Raw genomic sequence first — 18,607 nt, 5'->3', positions numbered from 1 at the left:
AGAATTGGGGCAAAGTCCTAACAGGACACTATTTTTTCTTTTTTCTTAATATGTTGGAAGAGTCTTACTTCACTTTTATACTATTTTCTGAACCTTGTGATTTTCATTCAGAAATGATCTACTTACTATCCTATGTGTTTATCATTCTATTTTAGTTTTGAACCAAGTATCTCATGTACTTATGGAAGTGGGCTTCCCGTTTAGATAAAGACAAAAAAGAGCTGAGCAGAAATTCATTGGTCTCAGCTTCAATCCCTTCCCATCTTTTCTGGAGCTGGGGGAGCAGCCCCAGCATGCAGGAGGGGCTCAGGGCCCAGAGCCCAGCTGCCACAGGGAGGAGCAGCCCCGCTGGCCCTCGCGGCTGCCCCTCACTGCCCGCTGGGCTCTGCCTCTCTGCTGCCTTCGGGTCGGGGCTGCTGCTTCCCTGGAGCCATGGCCATGGCCAGCAGCAGGACGTGGCCTTTTCACTGCTGCTCTCTTCTGGCTTCCACATTGTGCTTCTTGTATTTGGATAAGCCCTGAGAGCTCATGTATGTTGGTGACAGTCCTGTTATCTCTACACTGGCATCTCTTCAATGTCTCTGCACGCCTCTTGCAAACCTGGTTTCAGGAATCCACACAAGGAGCTGCTTCCTGAACAGACCTCTTGCTTTTCTGGGCCTCACAATGGATCAGAACCCCAGAGGGATCAGTGAAGGACCAAGGGCTGGACTGCGAGCTGCCTTCTTTCTTGCCAATGGCCCAGCAAACAACAACTGGCCCTTGAATTATCTGCTTGGGACTGTCCCACTTGTGCTGGGGCTGATGGGAAATGGCATCTTGGAGAGGAATCTGGATGTGCCAAGAGATGTCAGTTGATCTCCAGGGACAGTGTGCAAGCATGGGTTGGCAGTGAGTTCCTCATCTAATGACTGATGATACAAGTTAGAGCGTTTCGTTACAAGGAAAAGCTGAACATGAGGAGCCAATGGGTTAAGGAGGGCTCTGCCATGCCCACAGGGGTTGTGAGGAGCCAGCAGGCAAAGTTACCCAAGAGTCAACTGTGGCTCAGGACAGCTTATTTGAAAGCTCACGAGCTGGATCTAGTACAGCACTTGCCTGCCCGTTCAGCTCTTAGAGACCCCCCAGGGCCCTGCAAAGCACTGCCCTCTGCTACTGAGACACCAGGGCAGATGGAAAGGGGCTCAGCAGCAGAGAGCCCCACTGACTTGGGTCTGCTGGCCACCCTGAGCAGCACGGGCATTGGGGAATCCCCTGGGGGTCCCAGGGCAACACAGACCCCTGGCTCTGAAGACAAGCTCGGGGCTCTGTGAGGAGCACGGGGAGGGAAGCACCAATGGCTGGCCAGGCCAGCATGGACACACTACCCTGGGCAAGGCTCTCCGGGAACAGGGATGGCCCTGGGGAAGAGCAGGGCAGCATTTCTGGGCCTGCACAGATGGGTAAAGGAGAAAGGGAAAGCTCTTTGTGCAGACACCTGAACGGGGCGGGCTGCTCTGTGCGTGGGCCAGGCCTCTTGTGCTGGCCTGGGGAGCGGGGCTGGCCCTGCGGGGCACAGGCACTCTGTGCTGGGGATGTCCCAAGCAGGAGAGCAGGGCTCCTGCAGCTTCACGGCCCTCCATCTCCTGAGCCGTGGCTGGCCCCAGCGCGGGGGCTGCTGGGGAGGCCCAGAGCCGCCTTTGTGCCAGCAGCTGCGGTGCCTTGCGAGGGGCTGGGGCTGTGCTGGCCGTGCCCAGAGCCCTGCAGCAGCCTGCGGTGGGCACTGCCCTGGGGCCAGCCCAGCCTGGGCTGCTGGGCTGGGAGAGGTCCGGGAGGTGGGGAGAGGTGGGCAGGGGCTGGGCTGGGCTGGGCAGTGCCCGGCAGAGGGCAGCAGCAGCGTCAGGGAGCGGTGGCAGCATGCAGGGGAGGGCTCCCAGCAGGGCTTGGTGCTGCAGAGCCAGGGCTGGGGAAGGGAGCCCAGAGCTGCAGGGACAGGGGACACGAGGCCGCTCGGGGCCCTTGCTGGCCTGGGCAGAGCAGGAAGGGGGCCTAGGGCATTCGTCCCCTCACCGCAGCCTGCCACGACCTGCACGGCGCTCACGCAGCGTCCAGGGCCAGGCTCTGCGCCGTGGCGTGCAGGGAGAGGGCAAAGCCTCTCTGAAAAAGAGGCTGAAACTGAAAAAGATCCCTCCGCTGCCCTGTGGTGTGACAGGGCCAGGGTGGGACAGCTTACCTTTATTTGATGTAGTTCTTGTGTAATTTGCACTGGTGATGGCACAAAAAGACAGTTCCTTCAGCAGTGATGTACATCCTTCTTCATGTTAGGACACCACTCAATGTTCTTCACTCTGCTTTATCTCACAGATGAACTGGATTAGGTCTCCATGATTACTCTGAGGCACAATGCAGTGCTTTTTGCCTTCTGCTACTCCAGCATAACATGTGTGACTTACCCTTCCCCTGCGCACTGGCCTGATAGGTCATTTCACGTTTTTCACTTTCAAAACCTCAGTTGGACAGGGAGCATGTCCAAAGTGAGACAAACTGATACTTGAAGTTTTTGATACAAACTGAAACTTGAGTTTCTCAGTCTGAATTTGCTAAAGATGACCCTGGATGGTAAATGGACGTTCAAGTGTCTCGTAGGAATAAGGGGTATCATGGGTTAGGTAGGAATAAGAACGTCATGGGTTTCCAACAGCCATTTCAAATCTAGGTCAGTCCCAGGAACCCACAGAAGAAGGGGTTTGTCTTTGAAGGGGTTTCCTGTGCTGGGCTGGGCTGCAGTTACAGGGACAAAGAACACTGCTGTCAGTGGAGGTGCTCTAGGAACTCCACCTGGCTCCACCTCGTTTTCCCAAAGGGCTCCAGTCTCCTGCAGGTCTTTTCTGACATCTGCTGGTCCAGGGAAGTGCCTCAAACACAACGGGGCCACAGGAGGTTTTCCCTGGTTATGCTTATGATCAGACAGCAAAGCTCTGCCTCAATACCCTGTAATTTTTTTAGTACTTATCTAATAAAGCAACTACTCATCAGCTCAAATGATTCAACCCCTTCAGTTAAATGTCTCACGTGAAGTATAATTTCTATCATGAAGAAATGTGAATTTCCATGATCTATATTCATCGGAGGAGAAGAAATACTGGTGTTCACCTGTACTTGCATTGTCATTCCTTTGTCTATCATGTTGTGCTCCCTCATCTTCCAGGCGCAAAACCTGACTTGATTACACAGACCCTGCTGAATGTCCCCTTTCCAGCTGCCTGTCTGGACCTATGCACTTCCCATGGTTCTCCTGCTTTGCCCTCCCCTTACTCTTGGATAATTCAGACTGCTCTCACCAACCCAGTTGCTGCTTTGAGTTTCAGTGAGCTCCAGCTCGCCCATCTCTCAGCAGTCTGTCTAATGGTTTCATTAGCAAGAAACTCATCATTAATCATTGAATTAGCATGATATGGATTAATATTAACACTACTATTTAAAATTTCCTATTAACCAATGTAAAATAGATCATGTACAGTCATCCTTTTTGGGAAGGTAAACATCACTGGAGGCAACAAAATGAGGAACTTGAGCTTTGTTTGTTTGTTTGTTTGTTTTTAATGGCAGAATGTTTTCCTGTTGTTAGTTTTTAAATAGGAAAAAACGTGCTATTCCTACCCATCCAGGGCATCAAAGGAGTAATCCGAGACCAGTATCTATAGGAGAATGATGCTCCAAACTGAAATGCAACAAAATTCAGCCTTCAAAATGAGGAAAGATTTTTATTAGATGCTCTTTAAAATCTTCCTCCTTAACTACACCATGAAAGCTCTCCAATTAGCTCTACAAGTCTAGTAGATTTGAATGAAATTATGGGAGAGATATGTCTGCTTAGGACGTTCTGCATTTTAATGAGTTCCATGGTGTATTTTGGTGCTGAGTCTATAAAGCTCAGCTACTGAAAGGAGAATAATGTAACTGCTTGAGAAAGTAAAGTCAGAAGGAAAAGATGAAGTGACTTGGAGTATTAATGGGCCCCACTGAGGGCTGTTCCTAACAAAGCCTCCCCAGGGACTTGTTAGGGCACATCATTGGAGGCCATGATTCCAGAGAGGCAAAGCGCTGTGCTGAGAAAAGTCTTGGTTGGTTTTGGTGAAGCAGAAGGGCCAAGGCCTGACCCCAGCCACTGGGAGGGGAGATCCTGCACCCCCACGTCTGGCTCAGGGCTCTTCTTGGGGTCTGTATGATGTGGTGGGCAGTGTGATGCCATGAGAAGAACTTCATTAGGACACCTCCCCACCCCTGCACAGGGTATCAAGGAAGCAAAGAGGCTCCATTGCAATGACTCTATCTCGTCTCCTCAGAAGCTCTAGCCAAGGGAACAAAAAGTTCAGGGCTGTTTGGACCTTCCATTCCTGCCAGCACCCTCTGCCTTCTCCTCTGCAGGCTTTCCTATGCTGTCCCACTCTTTGCCCTATTTCCTTGAAGTCTGCAGACACCCATCTCTGTCCACCACCTTGCTCTCATCGCAGCATTTCAATCATCTCACCCATGTCTCTTCAACCTTAATCAGCTGTTCCTTCACACACAAAGCCATGGTGTGATCACAGACACTCTTTGGGTGACCTCTGTCACTACAGCACTACACTTTGAGGGATATTTTTTCCTCTATGTGGCCAGTGCCAACCTTCCAAGGTGCACTTTGTGGCAGTTTTTCTCTCCTGCTCTTTCCTACTACCAAAGAAAGCTCCATCAGGGTGGAAACCACTCCTGAAGTAGGCATCCCAACCCATCAGGCTCCTTGCGGCCTGTCAGCCAAGCAGACAGAAGTCACCTCAGCAGCATCTTCCAAGGCCTGGGCCTGCTGCTGGCCTTGCAGCTTCTTGGCTAGACACAGCCAAGCCTTGTGCCTCCTGCTGTCCAGTCCTGGACTCAAGCAGAAGGGACAGGACAACCCCTGTGCGGGCCTTCTTTCTGTCTGGGTCCTCCTGGGGATGGAGGCAGAGGGGATCCCACAGGCAGCATGCCAAGCAGGGGCCTTCTGCTGGCCTCGCAGGGCCACTGGCAGATGGCAGCCCCAAAGTGCACATCCCAGGGAGAAGCCAAGGCTGACCTGCCACCTCCAGACACAAGGGACCTCACAGTCCCTTTGCGTGACACGTTCCTGCTGCTGCCCTATCAGCTGCAGAGACAGAAGTGACCTCCCAGTCACTGCCCCAGTCCCATTCCTCCTGCTGGGGCAGGAGATCCTGAGGCAGAGCTGAGCTCAGCAGAGCATTCCCACCCATCTCCTCCTTGTGGCCCACAAGCTGATCAGATCCATGGCCCCTCACACTCATCTCTGAATGCCATGTGACTGCACGACATCCTCACGGTTCCTGGCTTGCCCCAAGGGAAAAAGAACCTAAAGTTAAATGTTAGGAGAGGGGTTGAAGGTGGGGAGGTTAAGGCTGTGCTGAGGATGCCCTCTGAGGAGGGCCGGCACAAAGCCTTTTCCACGTGCCTCCCTCACCTGGCCGTGGTCTCCCTATTTATCAGTACTGGCATGTTTGCCTACCTGAAGCCCCCCTCCATGTCCTCCCCATCCCTGGACGTGGTGGTGGCAGTTTTATATGTAGTAGTACCTCCAGCAGTGAACCCCCTCATCTACAGCATGAGGAACCAGGATGTGACAGACACACTGAAGAAACTGATTCTAGGGGTAATATTTAATTAGCATTGAATCGGCTATCTCACTTTTGTAGTTTAACTCAGGTTAATTTCAGGCAATTTTTGACCTTTAGTAATAGTATTGTTTATAATTTTGTTTGCAGATAAATGTTTGCTTTCATTCCTCTTTTCCAGATGACCAACCCTCTGTTGACCCAGAGGCTTTCTCTGAATGTGTTTATTCCTAAATGACACCTGGCTTCTGTTGTGGCATCTTGTCAATAAAAGTGAAGTTGCTCAGTGCTCAGGGCTCTTCTTCACAAACTGGAGTGCAGAAGGCGCTCAGGGAATGCCAGGCTCAAGGCCTCACTCTTGTGCTTTGGTGCCACCTGGACACAGGGGCATGAGGGCACGGGGTGGGGGGTGAGGGAGTCAGGGCTGGACTGAGTCATCACTGGTGGATTCCCAGTGCCCCTGGAGGCCCTGACTTGTCAAGAAGCAGCTTCCTGGGATTGTAATGTGATAGGGCTGGCGGCATCAGGGAGGTATCAGGAGCCACCAGGATACCCTAAGGGTTCTCGTGGGATGCTGTGAGCCTTGTGTTGGGTGGGCAGCGAGTGGGTCTTCACAGTAAAGCCAAGCCAAAGGATGCACGGGCTGATGGGAGCTCTGCAATGCCAGGACACACAGCAAAGCCACAGCACAAAGGTCTCAGAGTCCTTCAGTGAACAGTAGGGAAGGGCCAAATGTGGGTGAGCTCCCTTGGAGCTCATTAGAGCAGAGCATTGGAGGCAGTGAGGACAGGGAGACAAAGGCAGTGTGAAGGTGGCACTGATGTGTAGAAAAACTGGATGCGTTTCAGAAAGCACAAGGGCCAGGCGTTGACCGCCAGCCACTGGGAAGGGAGATCCTTTCCCTTCACACACTGCTCAGGGCTCTTTCTGGGGCAGTAGGAGAGGGCGATTTGCATGGCCAAGTGCAGGAGAATGGTACGAGCCCTGCCTCGTTCTTGGGTGGGGGCGAGGAGGCAATGAGGCCCTGGTGCTTTACCGATAAGCTGTCTCCTCCTAGGCCTCAGTGGCAGAGACAACAGCCAGAGCCATGGACACAAAGCCCTGGGTCCTGTTGGGACTCTCAGCCTTGCTACAGCCCTTGTTCCTCTCTACACAAGCCTGTCCTAGGGACTCCCAGATGCGTACCTCTTTTCCTGCTGGCTCTAGACCCTTGTCCATGTGGTGTCACACCGGATCTGCGCTGACTGTGATAACTCAGATCTTCTTGGTGGCCATGCTCCTCATAAGGCAGCTCTGTAGGAAGCTGGCCTGGTTCCTGGGGAGCAGCACCACTGCTCGTATGGCATCCCTCGTGTTGCCCAGGCCCTCCTCCTCCTGGGCACTGCTCACTCAGCAGGGTCCCAGTCTGCCCTGATGTGTGGGGTTCCTCTTCCTCTGCTGCAGGACTGGGCTCTTCTCCTTGTAAAGGTCAAGATGTTTCTGTAGGCAAAATCCTGCAATTTCTCAAGGTTTCCCTGGACTGATGCTCCATTCTGTCAGCTGTTAATGTCTGCAGGCAGATGGCTCACCCTGATCATGCCATCTCTCACAAGGTAACAGCAGCAGGAATTTGCAGGATAGTTTGGACAATACCGCAGTAACTAGTTGAATGGAATTGCAGCACCTTACCCATCTCCACCACCTTATCTCTTTTGATATACACACACAGATATCATGCCCTTAGTCTGTGGGTGTCCTGCTGTTGGCTAGAATCGAGTTAATTTTCCTCCTAGTAGCTGTTACGATGCTGTGTTTTGCATTTAGCATGAGAAGAATGATGATCACACACTGATGGCTTAGTTGTTGCCCAGCGGTGCATATCGCTAAACACCCTGAGGTGGGTCTGCCTCCCCGCCTGCCCAGCACAGCCCTCCCTCTGCACGACCCCTTGCTCTGCAGAGCAGCTCCTCTGGTCGTCATGTCAGAGAGTCCAACTTTTGCCTGAAGTCATCCCTCAGGGCTGCTTGCAGCTTTCTACACAGAGGTGGCCACTGCCTCCCGGATGCCATGGGGGGCATCTGAGGCCTGCACGATGGCCTGGGAAACATTACCCTGGATCCACAGAAGCCATTCCCGAACCAAAACACGTAAGCAGGAAGCTCACTGTGGTGGTGGTGCAGAGCTGCTGGGCACCTTGTGCAGGGTGCTCCTACAGGGTGCTCCTTTGTGCCCTTTGCCCTCCTGACTATAACGCCACTTCTGTCTCAGGAATGTGGGAGCTAACAGAGGTGAGACAGAGATCATGAACTGTGAGATCACGAGTGCCATCAGATAGCTGCCCCTCAGAAGACAACTGATATGGGGGGTTCATGAGAAGCCTGGCCAGGAGAGGTGTGTGATTTCAGGAGGGAACAGGGGCTTGACAAGAAGAAATTAACAATTTTGAAGAGGAAAGAGGGTTCACGTAATGTTCATTCTGCTGTAACACTGACTTAAACAGTCACATAAAGCCCTGCCCCTATTTTAACTAGTAACCTTAATCCCTAAACCTAAATGCTGCTCCACACCCTGACAGGAATTCACTACTCTAATGCCTGACCTCAAAGAATCCCGTGAAGCCAAAACTCAGCCCCTTACCTTTACACTTGCTCTCTTGCTCAGCCTGATCCCTTCCCTTTACACCAGCATTAAAATGCTCTATTTAATCCTAGAGAACTTCTTACCAGTGCTAAAGCAAACCCTAAAGCGCAAAGTTTGCCCATAGCCTAACCACAGACCTGACACCCCAAGCAGAACACCAAACCCTCCCACTAAACAGTTGCTTAATCTCTAACCCAAAGCCCCTGTTCCTGTGCATTAACCTCCTCACCTTAAACCCTCTCCTAAACCTTAACTCTGAGATCATGAAAGCCATCAGAAAGCTGATCCCAATGAGATGACTGATATGGGGAGGTCAGGTGAAGCATGGACAGGAGAGATGTGAGATGTGGGGGAGGGAATAGGGGCTTGGCCAGAAGAAATTAAGTAATTTGTAGAGGTAAGAGGGTTCAGGTTATGCTGATACTGCTGTAGCAGTGACTTAAAAGAGTCATGTGAGGCCCTTCCCCAGGTTCAATCAGTAACCTTAATTCATAAATCGAAATGCTACCCCAAACCCTGACAGGAATCCACTCCTCTTATGCCTGACCTCAAAGTATGCACTGAAGCCAAAACTCAGCCCATAGCCTCTTTCCCTTACCCTTACTCTCTTGCTTACCTTGATCCCTGTTCTTAGCACTAGCTTGTAATTGCTCTATTTAACCCTAGACTTCAAGGGTTAAACAACAAACAAAAACCTAAACAAAACCCTAAACCTCAAAGCCTGCCCATCCCCTAACGACAGACATGACACCCCAAGCAGAACATCAAACCTGCCCACAAAATATTTGCTTAAACTCTAACCCAGAAAGGTGAGCCCTGGTCCCTAAACCCAAAAGTAAAAAGTAACCAGACAAAGCCCTCGTTCCTGTGCATTAACCTCCTCACTTTCAGCCTCTCACCTGACCCTTAACTTTAGGTGCTTGACCCCTTGTGGCAGGACAGGAACTGTAAGGTGGCTGTGCAGTCGCATGGCATTCAGAGATGGATGTGAGGGGCCATGGATCTGATCAGCTTGTGGGCCACAAGGAGGAGATGGGTGGGAATGCTCTGATGAGCTCAGCTCTGCCTCAGGATCTCCTGCCCCAGCAGGAGGAATGGGACTGGGGCAGTGACTGGGAGGTCACTTCTGTCTCTGCAGCTGATAGGGCAGCAGCAGGAACGTGTCACGCAAAGGGACTGTGAGGTGCCTTGTGTCTGGAGGTGGCAGGTCAGCCTTGGCTTCTCCCTGGGATGTGCACTTTGGGGCTGACATCTGCCAGTGGCCCTGCTAGGCCAGCAGAAGGCCCCTGCTTGACATGCTGCCTGTGGGATCCCCTCTGCCTCCATCCCCAGGAGGACCCAGACACAAAGAAGGCCCGCAGAGGGGTTCTCCTGTCCCTTCTGCTTGAGTCCAGGACTGGACAGCAGGAGGCACAAGGCTTGGCTGTGTCTAGCCAAGAAGCTGCAAGGCCAGCAGCAGGCCCAGGCCTTGGAAGATGCTGCTGAGCATCTATGATCAGACCAAGCGTTGTGTTTCAAGGAACAGCTGGTGAGGGTTGACGAGACATTGACGAAACGATGGAAAGTCCTGGATGAGAGCAAGGTGGTGGACAGAGATGAGTGTCTGCAGACTTCAAGGAAATAGGCCAAAGTGTGGGACAGCAGAGGAAAGCCTGCAGAGGAGAAGGCAGAGGGTTCTGGCAGAAAGGGAGGCCCCAACAGCCCTGACGTTTTTGTCCCTCTGGCTAGAGCTTCTGAGGAGACAAGATATAGTCATTGCAATGGGGCCTCACTGCTTCCTTGATACCCTGTGCAGGGGTGGGGAGGTGTCCTAATGAAGTTCTTCTCGTGGCATCACACTGCCCACCACATCATACAGACCCCAAGAAGAGCCCTGAGCCAGACGTGGGGGTGCAGGATCTCCCCTCCCAGGGGCTGGGGTCAGGCCTTGGCCCTTCTGCTTCACCAAAACCAACCAAGACTTTTCTCAGCACAGAGCTTTGCCTGTCTGCAATCACGACTTCCAATTATGTGCCCTAACAAGTCCCTGGGGAGGCTTTGTTAGTGACAGCCCTCAGTGGGGCCCATTAATACTCCAAGTCACTTCAACTTTTCCTTCTGACTTTACCTTCTCAAGCAGTTACATCATTCTCCTCTCAGTACCTGAGCCTCATAGACTGAGCAGCAAAATACACCATGGAACTCATTAAAATGCAGAACGTCCTAAGCAGACATATCTCTCCCATAATTTTCTTCAAGTCTTCAAGACTTGTAGAGCTAATTGGAGAGCTTTCATGGTGTAGTTAAGGAGGAAGATTTTGAGAAGCACCTGAAAATATCTTTTGTCATCTTAAAGGATGTGTTTTATTGAATTTCAGTTTGGAGCATTATTCTCTAACTGATATTGGTCCAGGGTGTCTCCTTTGGAGACCTGCACAGGGAGGAAAAGCAGACTCTTGAGGTCTGACACTGCATGGAAAACCTTGCTCCTCACCACCCCAGCCCTGACATTTCTCTCTTTGGCGCTTGCATCACTTCTCCTTCCACCAGACTTCGGCCGAGAAGTCTGCAGCTGGGTTTTACAGCTCCTTTGCACCAGCTCCCTCCTGCTTGCCTTAGAGACCTGAATGCACACAGGCGCAGAAGGGTTTCTCCTTATTTCAAACCAAACAACAGGAAAACATGCAGCAATCTTCCAAAAGCAAAGCAAGCTCCTCATCCTGTGTGCCTCCTGTGAGGTTTATGTTTCCAAAAGAATGACTGGACAAGAAGTCTTTTATACTGATAGACCGGAAATTATAAGTGTTAAGATTAGAATTAATCCATATGATATTAATTCAATGATAAATGATGATGAGCTTTCTAAGGACACAGTTGGACAGACTGCAGATAGCTGGGCAAGCTTCAACTCCCTGAAGCTCAAAGCAGCAACTGGGTTGGTGAGGGCGGTCTGAGTGATCCAGGAGGAAGGGGAGGGCAAGCCAGGAGAACCATGGGAAGTGCATAGGTCCAGACAGGCAGCTGGAAAGGGGACATTCAACATGGACTGTTTAATCCAGATGGGTGGATGTACCTGGAAGATGAGGGAGCACACCATGATAGACAAAATGATGACAATGCAAGTACAGGTGAACACCAGTATTTCTTTTTCTGTGGTGAATATACATCCTGAAAATGCCTATTTCTTCATGAGAGAAACTACACTGTGTGACATTTTACAGAAGGGATTGAATCATTTGAGGTAATGAAGTCGTTGCTTTATGACTTAGGTACTGAAGAAAATACTGGGTACTGAGGCAGAGCTTTGCTGTCTGACCATAAGCAACCAGTGCCAAGGTCTTCAGAGTAGTTTACTCACATTTGAAATATTTCCTTGAAATCCCATTTCCTGGTTCTGCTTCCAATGAAATCATTAGGCCTCCAGAGGCTCTGCTGCATTTAGAGTAATTCCCTGGAACAGAAGCTGTCTGAAAGGACCTGCAGGAGACCAGAGGCCATTGGTAGATACGGTGGAGACAGGTGATGTTTCCTGGGCACCTCCACTGCCAGCAGTGCTCTTTGTCCCTGTAACTGCAGCCCAGCCCAGCACAGGAAACCCCTTCAAGGCAAATTCCTTCTTCAGTCGTTTCTTGGGACAGACCTAAATTTGAAATGGCCATTGGGATCCCAAGACACTCTCCCTTCTTCCTAGGAGACACCTAAACATCCATTTACCAGTTTTCATCAATGCAAATTACACGAGAACTACGTCAAATAAAGGTAACCTGTCCCACCACGGGGCAGCGGAGGGACCTTTTTCAGTTTCAGCCTCAATTTCAGAGAGGCTTTGCCCTCTCCCTGCGCACCACGGCACAGAGCCTGGCCCTGGATGCTCCGTGAGCACCGTGCAGGTCGTGGCAGGCTGCGGTGAGGGGACGAATGCCCTGGGCCCCCTTCGTGCTCTGCCCAGGCCAGCAAGAGCCCCGAGCGGCCTCGTGTCCCCTGCCCCTGCAGCTCTGGGCTCCCTTCCCCAGCCCTGGCTCTGCAGCACCAAGCCCTGCTGGGAGCCCTCCCCTGCATGCTGCCACCGCTCCCTGACGCTGCTGGTGCCCTCTGCCGGGCACTGCCCAGCCCAGCCCAGCCCCTGCCCACCTCTCCCCACCTCCTGGACCTTGCCTGCTCACCCATGCTTGGCCCTTTCCTACTGTTCACTGAAGGCCTCTGAGACCTTTGTGCTGTGGCCTCGCTGTGTGTCCTGGCATTGCAGAGCTCCCATCAGCCCGTGCATCCTTTGGCTTGGCTTTACTCTGAAGACCCACTCGCTGCCCACCCAACACAAGGCACACGGCATCCCAGGAGAACCCTTAGGATATCCTGGTGGCTCCCGATACCTCCCTGATGCCGCCAGCCCTGTCACGTTTCAATCCCAGGAAGATGCTTCTTGACCAGTCAGGGCCTCCAGGGGCACTGGGAATCCACCAGTGATGACTCAGTCCAGCCCTGACTCCCTCACCCCCCACCCCGTGCCCTCCTGCCCCTGTGTCCAGGTGGCACCCAAGCACAAGAATGAGGCCTTAAGCCTGGCATTCCCTGAGCGTCTTCTGCACTCCAGTTTGGGAAGAAGAGCCCTGAGCACCGAGCAACTTCACTTTTATTAACAAGATGCCACAATGGAGGCCAGGTGTAATTTAGGAATAAACATGTTTACAGAAAACCTCTCAGTCAAACAGAGGGTTGGTCATCTGGAAAAGACGAATGAAAGCAAACATTTAACTGAAAACAGAATTGCAAACAATACTACACATAAAGGTCAAAAGTTGCCTGAGATTAACTTGAATAAAAGTAGAAAAGTGAGATAGTCAATTCATTGCCAAGTAAATACTACCACTAGAATCATTTTCTTCAGTGTGGCTTTCAGGTCCTGGTTCCTCATGCTGTAGATGAGGGGGTTCAGTGCTGGAGGTACTACCACATATAAAACTGCCAGCAGCAGGTCTAGGGATGGAGAGGAGATGGAGGGGGGCTTCAGGTAGGCAAACATGGCAGTGCTGACAAACAGGGATACAACGGCCATGTGAGGGAGGCACGTGGAAAAGGCTTTGTGCTGGCCCTGCTCAGAGGGCATCCTCAGCACGGCCCTGAAGATCTGCACATAGGACACCACTATGAAGACAAAACAGCCAAAGACTAAAGAAACACTAAGCAAAAGTGCCCCAGCTTCCCTGAGGTAGGCATCTGAGCAGGACAGCTTGAGGATCTGAGGGATTTCACAGAAGAACTGGTCCACAGCATTGCCTTGGCAGAGGGGCAGGGAAAATGTGTTGGTCGTGTGCAGGACAGCATTGAGAAAGCCACTGCCCCAGGCAGCTGCTGCCATCTGGGCACAAGCTCTGCTGACCACGAGGCTCCCATAGTACAGGGGCTTGCAGATGGCAACGTAGCAGTCGTAGGCCATGATGGTGAGAAGGAAGTACTCTGCTCCAAGTAAGAAAACAAAAAAGAAGACCTGTGCAGCACACCCTTGATAGGAGATGGCCCTGGTGTCCCAAAGGGCATTGGCCATGGCTTTGGGGAGAGTGGTGGAGATGGATCCCAGGTCGAGGAGGGCGAGGTTGAGGAGGAAGAAGTACATGGGGGTGTGGAGGCGGTGGTCGCAGGCTACGGCGGTGAGGATGAGGCCGTTGCCCAGGAGGGCAGCCAGGTAGATGCCCAGGAAGAGCCCGAAGTGCAGGAGCTGCAGCTCCCGCGTGTCTGCGAATGCCAGCAGGAGGAACTCGCTCAGAGAGCTGCTGTTGGGCATTTCCTCCTTCTGCGCTTGGGGTCCTGTCAAAGGAACAGAAATACAGTAATAACATACCAGAGTGATCTGAGAAAATCATTCCCATTTCTCAAATAAGGGCCTCAAAGCTCTTGCCCAATTGCACGCAGACAGTTGGCAGATCCCTTTCCTGCATTGGTTTCAGCTGCTCTGTGCTGGCATCTCTTTGCAGGGCAATTGCATTAAGGAGGTTCTCCTGAGAAGAGCTTGAAGACTGCTGAGAGCAGAAGAAGCCAGGCTCCAAGTGCCCATCTCCAGACCCCTCACCCTGTCCCCGTACTCCCCTTCCCCCAAGCACCCCGAGGGCTCACTCCATGGGCACGTGAAACCCCCATCCCCAGGCAGCCTGGGAACAAGAGCAGCAGCAGCACGGCCAGGTGGAGAAGCCAGGAGGAATGGCAGCGTGCTGCTGCCAGGGGAGGCAAGGCCAGGGAGGGACAGACGGACACTCAGCACACCCTCCTGTGCTGCAGCTCTGCCTGCAGAGGAGGCAGCTCCTGCTCATTGCAAATGATCTGTGCTCACCTCAAGCCCACAGACACCTCCCAAAGGCAGGGCACTGGGCATCGGAGGGTTTGCAGCTCCTAAAGATCAGCTAGGATAAAACGTGAGAGGACCACAATGATGATGTTGGTGCAGCCTGTGGGCTGAGGTGCGGGAAGGGACTTTATGAAGTTCATTGATGGCATATTGGTCCCTCACTGCAATGCTCTAGGAGTCTCAGTCTCCTGTACAATCCTGACAATCCATTACCATGAAACCTGCCTCCCCTCCAGTGCAGGATTCTTCAGGCACCGAGTGCAGAAAAAGGCTTGCCTTTCTGGTAGCCCCTGCCTTGGTCTTTCTCTTGAAAATTGCAACCATAAATGCCGTTCTCTACAGCATCTTCTACTCATCGCTGGAGAAACAGAGAGACCCATCCCGACAGATGCTATCAGCCATCGGATGTGCCAGCTGTAGAAGACACCTCTGGCAACCCCACCTGCATGGCCCTCCAGCCAGAGCCTCACGGTGCCAACAGCCTGCAGATCTGTCCTGCCACACGCTGCCCTCCGTTGCTGCGCTCCTCACTGCCTCCAAGCCCTCTCTCCTTCTCTCCTGTCCCCGTGCCACCTGCGGTCAGAGCCCCCAGCCCTGCTGCGCTGTGCAGAGGAGGTGCTCCTGGGCAGAGCTGTCTCTCTGCAGCGCTGCCTGCTTGCCACGAGCTCCCCTTGGGCCCAGGAGCCCGGCCCAGCTCAGCAGCACAGCACCCGACCATGGCATCGCTTGCTCTGTGCCATTGGGCTCCCTCGAGGTGTCCCCAAGGCCTCAGGGCTGACAGCTCCCGAAGGCAGCAGGGTCTCTGCTGGGCTGTGGTGTCTGAAGCAGGCTGACATCATCGCCGACTGCTCCTCTTTGTAGATGTCAGAGACTGATTTTTACAAGTGTGATTTGTGCTGTTGTGCTGTGGTTGTCAAACACGTTGTGCTTTAACCCGTCAGCCACCTCAGCACCACAGATATATTAGTTGACACCCACCCTCAAAAGATAATGGGTTGAAATAAAAATAGTTTAAATTACATGTATAAAGCAAGTGATGCACAATGCAATTGCTCATCAGCCACTGACCGATGCCCAACCTTTCCCCAAGCAGGGGTCCCCATGAACCTGACCAGCCTGCATTAGGATCTCATGTGCAGGTCCCTTGACCTTACTTTGGTTTAGGGCAATACAAGCTTTCAGAAGGATTAGGACTATTTTCTTCCCTTTCTCAAATACTTCTTGAGATGTGTTGCCCCATGTGATGACGACATCAATGTACTGGAGGTGTTCAGAAGCTTCCCTCTCTTCCAGGGCAGTCTGGATCAGCCCATGGCAAACGGTAGGGCTGTGTTTCTACCCCTGGCGCAGTCCATTCCAGGTGGACAGGACGCCCCTCCAACTGAAAGCAAAGTGTGGCCTTCACACTGCTGCCAAAGGGATGGAGAAAAATGCATTAGCAGTATTAATTGCGGCATAGCGCTTGGCTGCCTTTGACTGCAGTTTGTACTGAATGAAGTTCTAGCATGCCCAGCACAGCAGCACTCAGCGGTGGTGTGACTTCATTCAGGCACAGAAGTCCACCGTTCTCTTCCACTCACCATTAGAATTTTGCACTGTCCATATGGGGCTACTAAAGGGTGAGCAAGTGTTGCTGATCACCCCTTGGCTCTGCAGTCAATGAACCAGCTCATGCATGGGAATCAGGGAGTCTCTGTGAGTGCAATACTGCCTCAGGTGCGCTGTTGTGGTAGCGATTGGCACCTGCTGCTCATTGGCCATCAGCACCTGCACAGCAGAAGGGTCCTGTGAGAGAGTGGGCAAGGTAGACAACTGTTTGATGTCCTCCATCTCCAAGGGAGTCATGCCCAAAGTCCATCCAGTAAACGTTTGGATCTTTGAAGGACCCTCTTGTGATTTAGTCTATGTCAAGGTTGCACAGAGCCTCCAGGCCAGTCCCAGTGGGGTGCTTTTGCCACTCCTTCCCAGTTAGGCTCACTTTAGCCTCCAGTACAGTTAACTCTTGGGTTTGATGTGCCAGGCCAATACTCCTCAGAGTCCAATACACCCGATTGTCCCCTTCCTTCCCCTGGCTCGAGGCTGGGCCCCTCTCGTCCTGCTCATAGTATTCCTTACTGTGTCTGCAGGCCAGCCCACTGGAAATTGGAGCAGCAGTTCTCTAAGAACCCCTTTTAGGGATTGTTGTTCCTTGCCACTCACATACCCGTGCCTCTAGGGTTGAGGCAGATTTTCCATCCCACTTTCTCATGTCCTCTCCATGGTCACACAGGTGAACCACAGGGTGACACATCATGTGTACCCACCATCTCTCCTTTCCTGCCCTCTGAGTCCAGGGAGGGGCCCCGTTTCTCCCAGCACCAGAGCAGCACAGGGATAGGGATCGCGTGATTACTGATGCTCTTAGGACCTCTTCCTCTTCGTCCTCCTACTCACATGATGGCCCAGCTTTTCTGAAGCCTGCCTCATCTTCTTTCTCCTCCTTTCTTGTCTGGGTAGGAGTTTCTTTCCTTTCTTAAAAAAAAATGACTTTCATATCCATTGTTTTTCTTGCATATAAGAGCAACTGATACAGACACAGGTTGCTTCTCTGGCGCAGACACAGGGCCCATGAAAGGAGCTGGATTTGCTGCAGGGCATTTTGCAGATGCTGTAGTGGCTGCAGGGTTTGTCAGAGGGGTTGGAGTGGCTGCAGGGCTTGTCACAGAGGTTGGAGTGTCATTGATTGTGGCTCTGTAAGCATAGGCCGAGACCCAGCACACTGCAGTGGTATGTGTCTCTTTGGAAATGCCAGGGTGATAACACCACTTTTCCAAGCATTTAACCAGATTTTAGGATTCTATGTTTGCTCAGAGGTGAAGTTCCAAAGCACTGGAGGTGCCCCCTGCTCTAGGTGCCTGCCCAGATCCTCCCACACTCCCTGCCACGCCTCACTCTCCTGCCTCTGGACAGATCTCTGGATGGCATGCTTAAGTGGTTGTTTGACATTAAACAAAAGCTGAAACACATCCAGGAGATGTAACAATACGAACATGCTGGTTTGACCATTCCAAGGATATTCAAAGCTTTGAAGAGCTATTGTAATTAGCCTGGAGGAGAAGGGGGAGGTGAAGGAGAAAGGGAGAGGGAACCAGTGGGGAAAAGTGTCCTCCCCTTGTCTCCCCCATGGCTTGGTTTCCTGCGGAGAAAAGGTCAAGAGTGTAATTCTTAATAGTTTCTGAGAGATGGCTCCCAAGGTATGGAGGTAATGGCAATGCTGAGTACAAGTACCAGATTAGTTTCATGACCAGGAATTTTATCATATCACAAGCCAGTGTTACACGATACAAGAAAAGAATAAACTTGAAGCAGCCATCAGAAAAGATAAACAGCATGACAGGGGAGACATACAGGAAGTCATGTGCTGTACAACACAGTTCTGAAATTGAGCACAACAGACCTGAGATTTAAAAAGTAATAAAAATAAAAAAATCGACTTTGTGATCAGCAACCATTAAAATCAACTCATGCTTATAACGGCTTTCTTTTAACATGCTGTGGTCAGATCTGTCATTGGCTGAAACTTTGTGCTCCATGTCGGGCACCAAAAAGAGCGTGGCTTAACCAGGCAGGCAGCTCAGCACCACACAGCCATTCCCTCACACACACACCCTGCTACACCCCCAGCGGGTGCAGGAGAGAATGAGGAGGGGGAAAAAAAAATAAATTAAAAAAAAAAAAATCATGGGTTAAATTAAAAAAAAAATCATAGGACAGAAAGGGAAGACAAATAATACAAACAATGGTGATGATGATCGTGATGGTGATTGCCTATCCCGCAGCAGTGGTACCCCCTACCCTGGCCAGCCACCCCATATTGATTGTTCAGCATGACGGCTGCGGTATGGAACATCCCTTTGGCCACTTGGGGTCAGCTGTCCTGCTTCTGTCCCCCCCAGCTCCTCAGGCACCCCCAGCCCTCCACTGCTGGGCAACAACTAAGCCATCATTGTGTGATCATCATTCTTCTCATGCTAAATGCAAAACACAGCATCATACCAGCTACTAGGAG

The 18,607-nt window shown here is 51.8% G+C and overlaps 1 protein-coding gene across 1 annotated transcript; it reads right to left on the bottom strand.

Moving 5' to 3' along the window:
• Positions 1-13,065: 13,065 nt before the first annotated feature.
• Positions 13,066-13,656, bottom strand: LOC136787553 (olfactory receptor 14J1-like). Its single transcript, XM_066984864.1, has one exon. The coding sequence runs from the start codon at positions 13,654-13,656 to the stop codon at positions 13,066-13,068; it is 591 nt and encodes a 196-aa protein (XP_066840965.1).
• Between the last annotated feature and the right edge of the window lie 4,951 nt (positions 13,657-18,607).

Source organism: Anser cygnoides, chromosome 30 (assembly GCF_040182565.1).
Source record: "Anser cygnoides isolate HZ-2024a breed goose chromosome 30, Taihu_goose_T2T_genome, whole genome shotgun sequence".
In the NCBI taxonomy this organism is placed as follows: Eukaryota; Metazoa; Chordata; class Aves; order Anseriformes; family Anatidae; genus Anser; species Anser cygnoides.
Note: the sequence above shows the minus strand (reverse complement) of the source record. Positions and strands in the feature narration are given on the sequence as shown.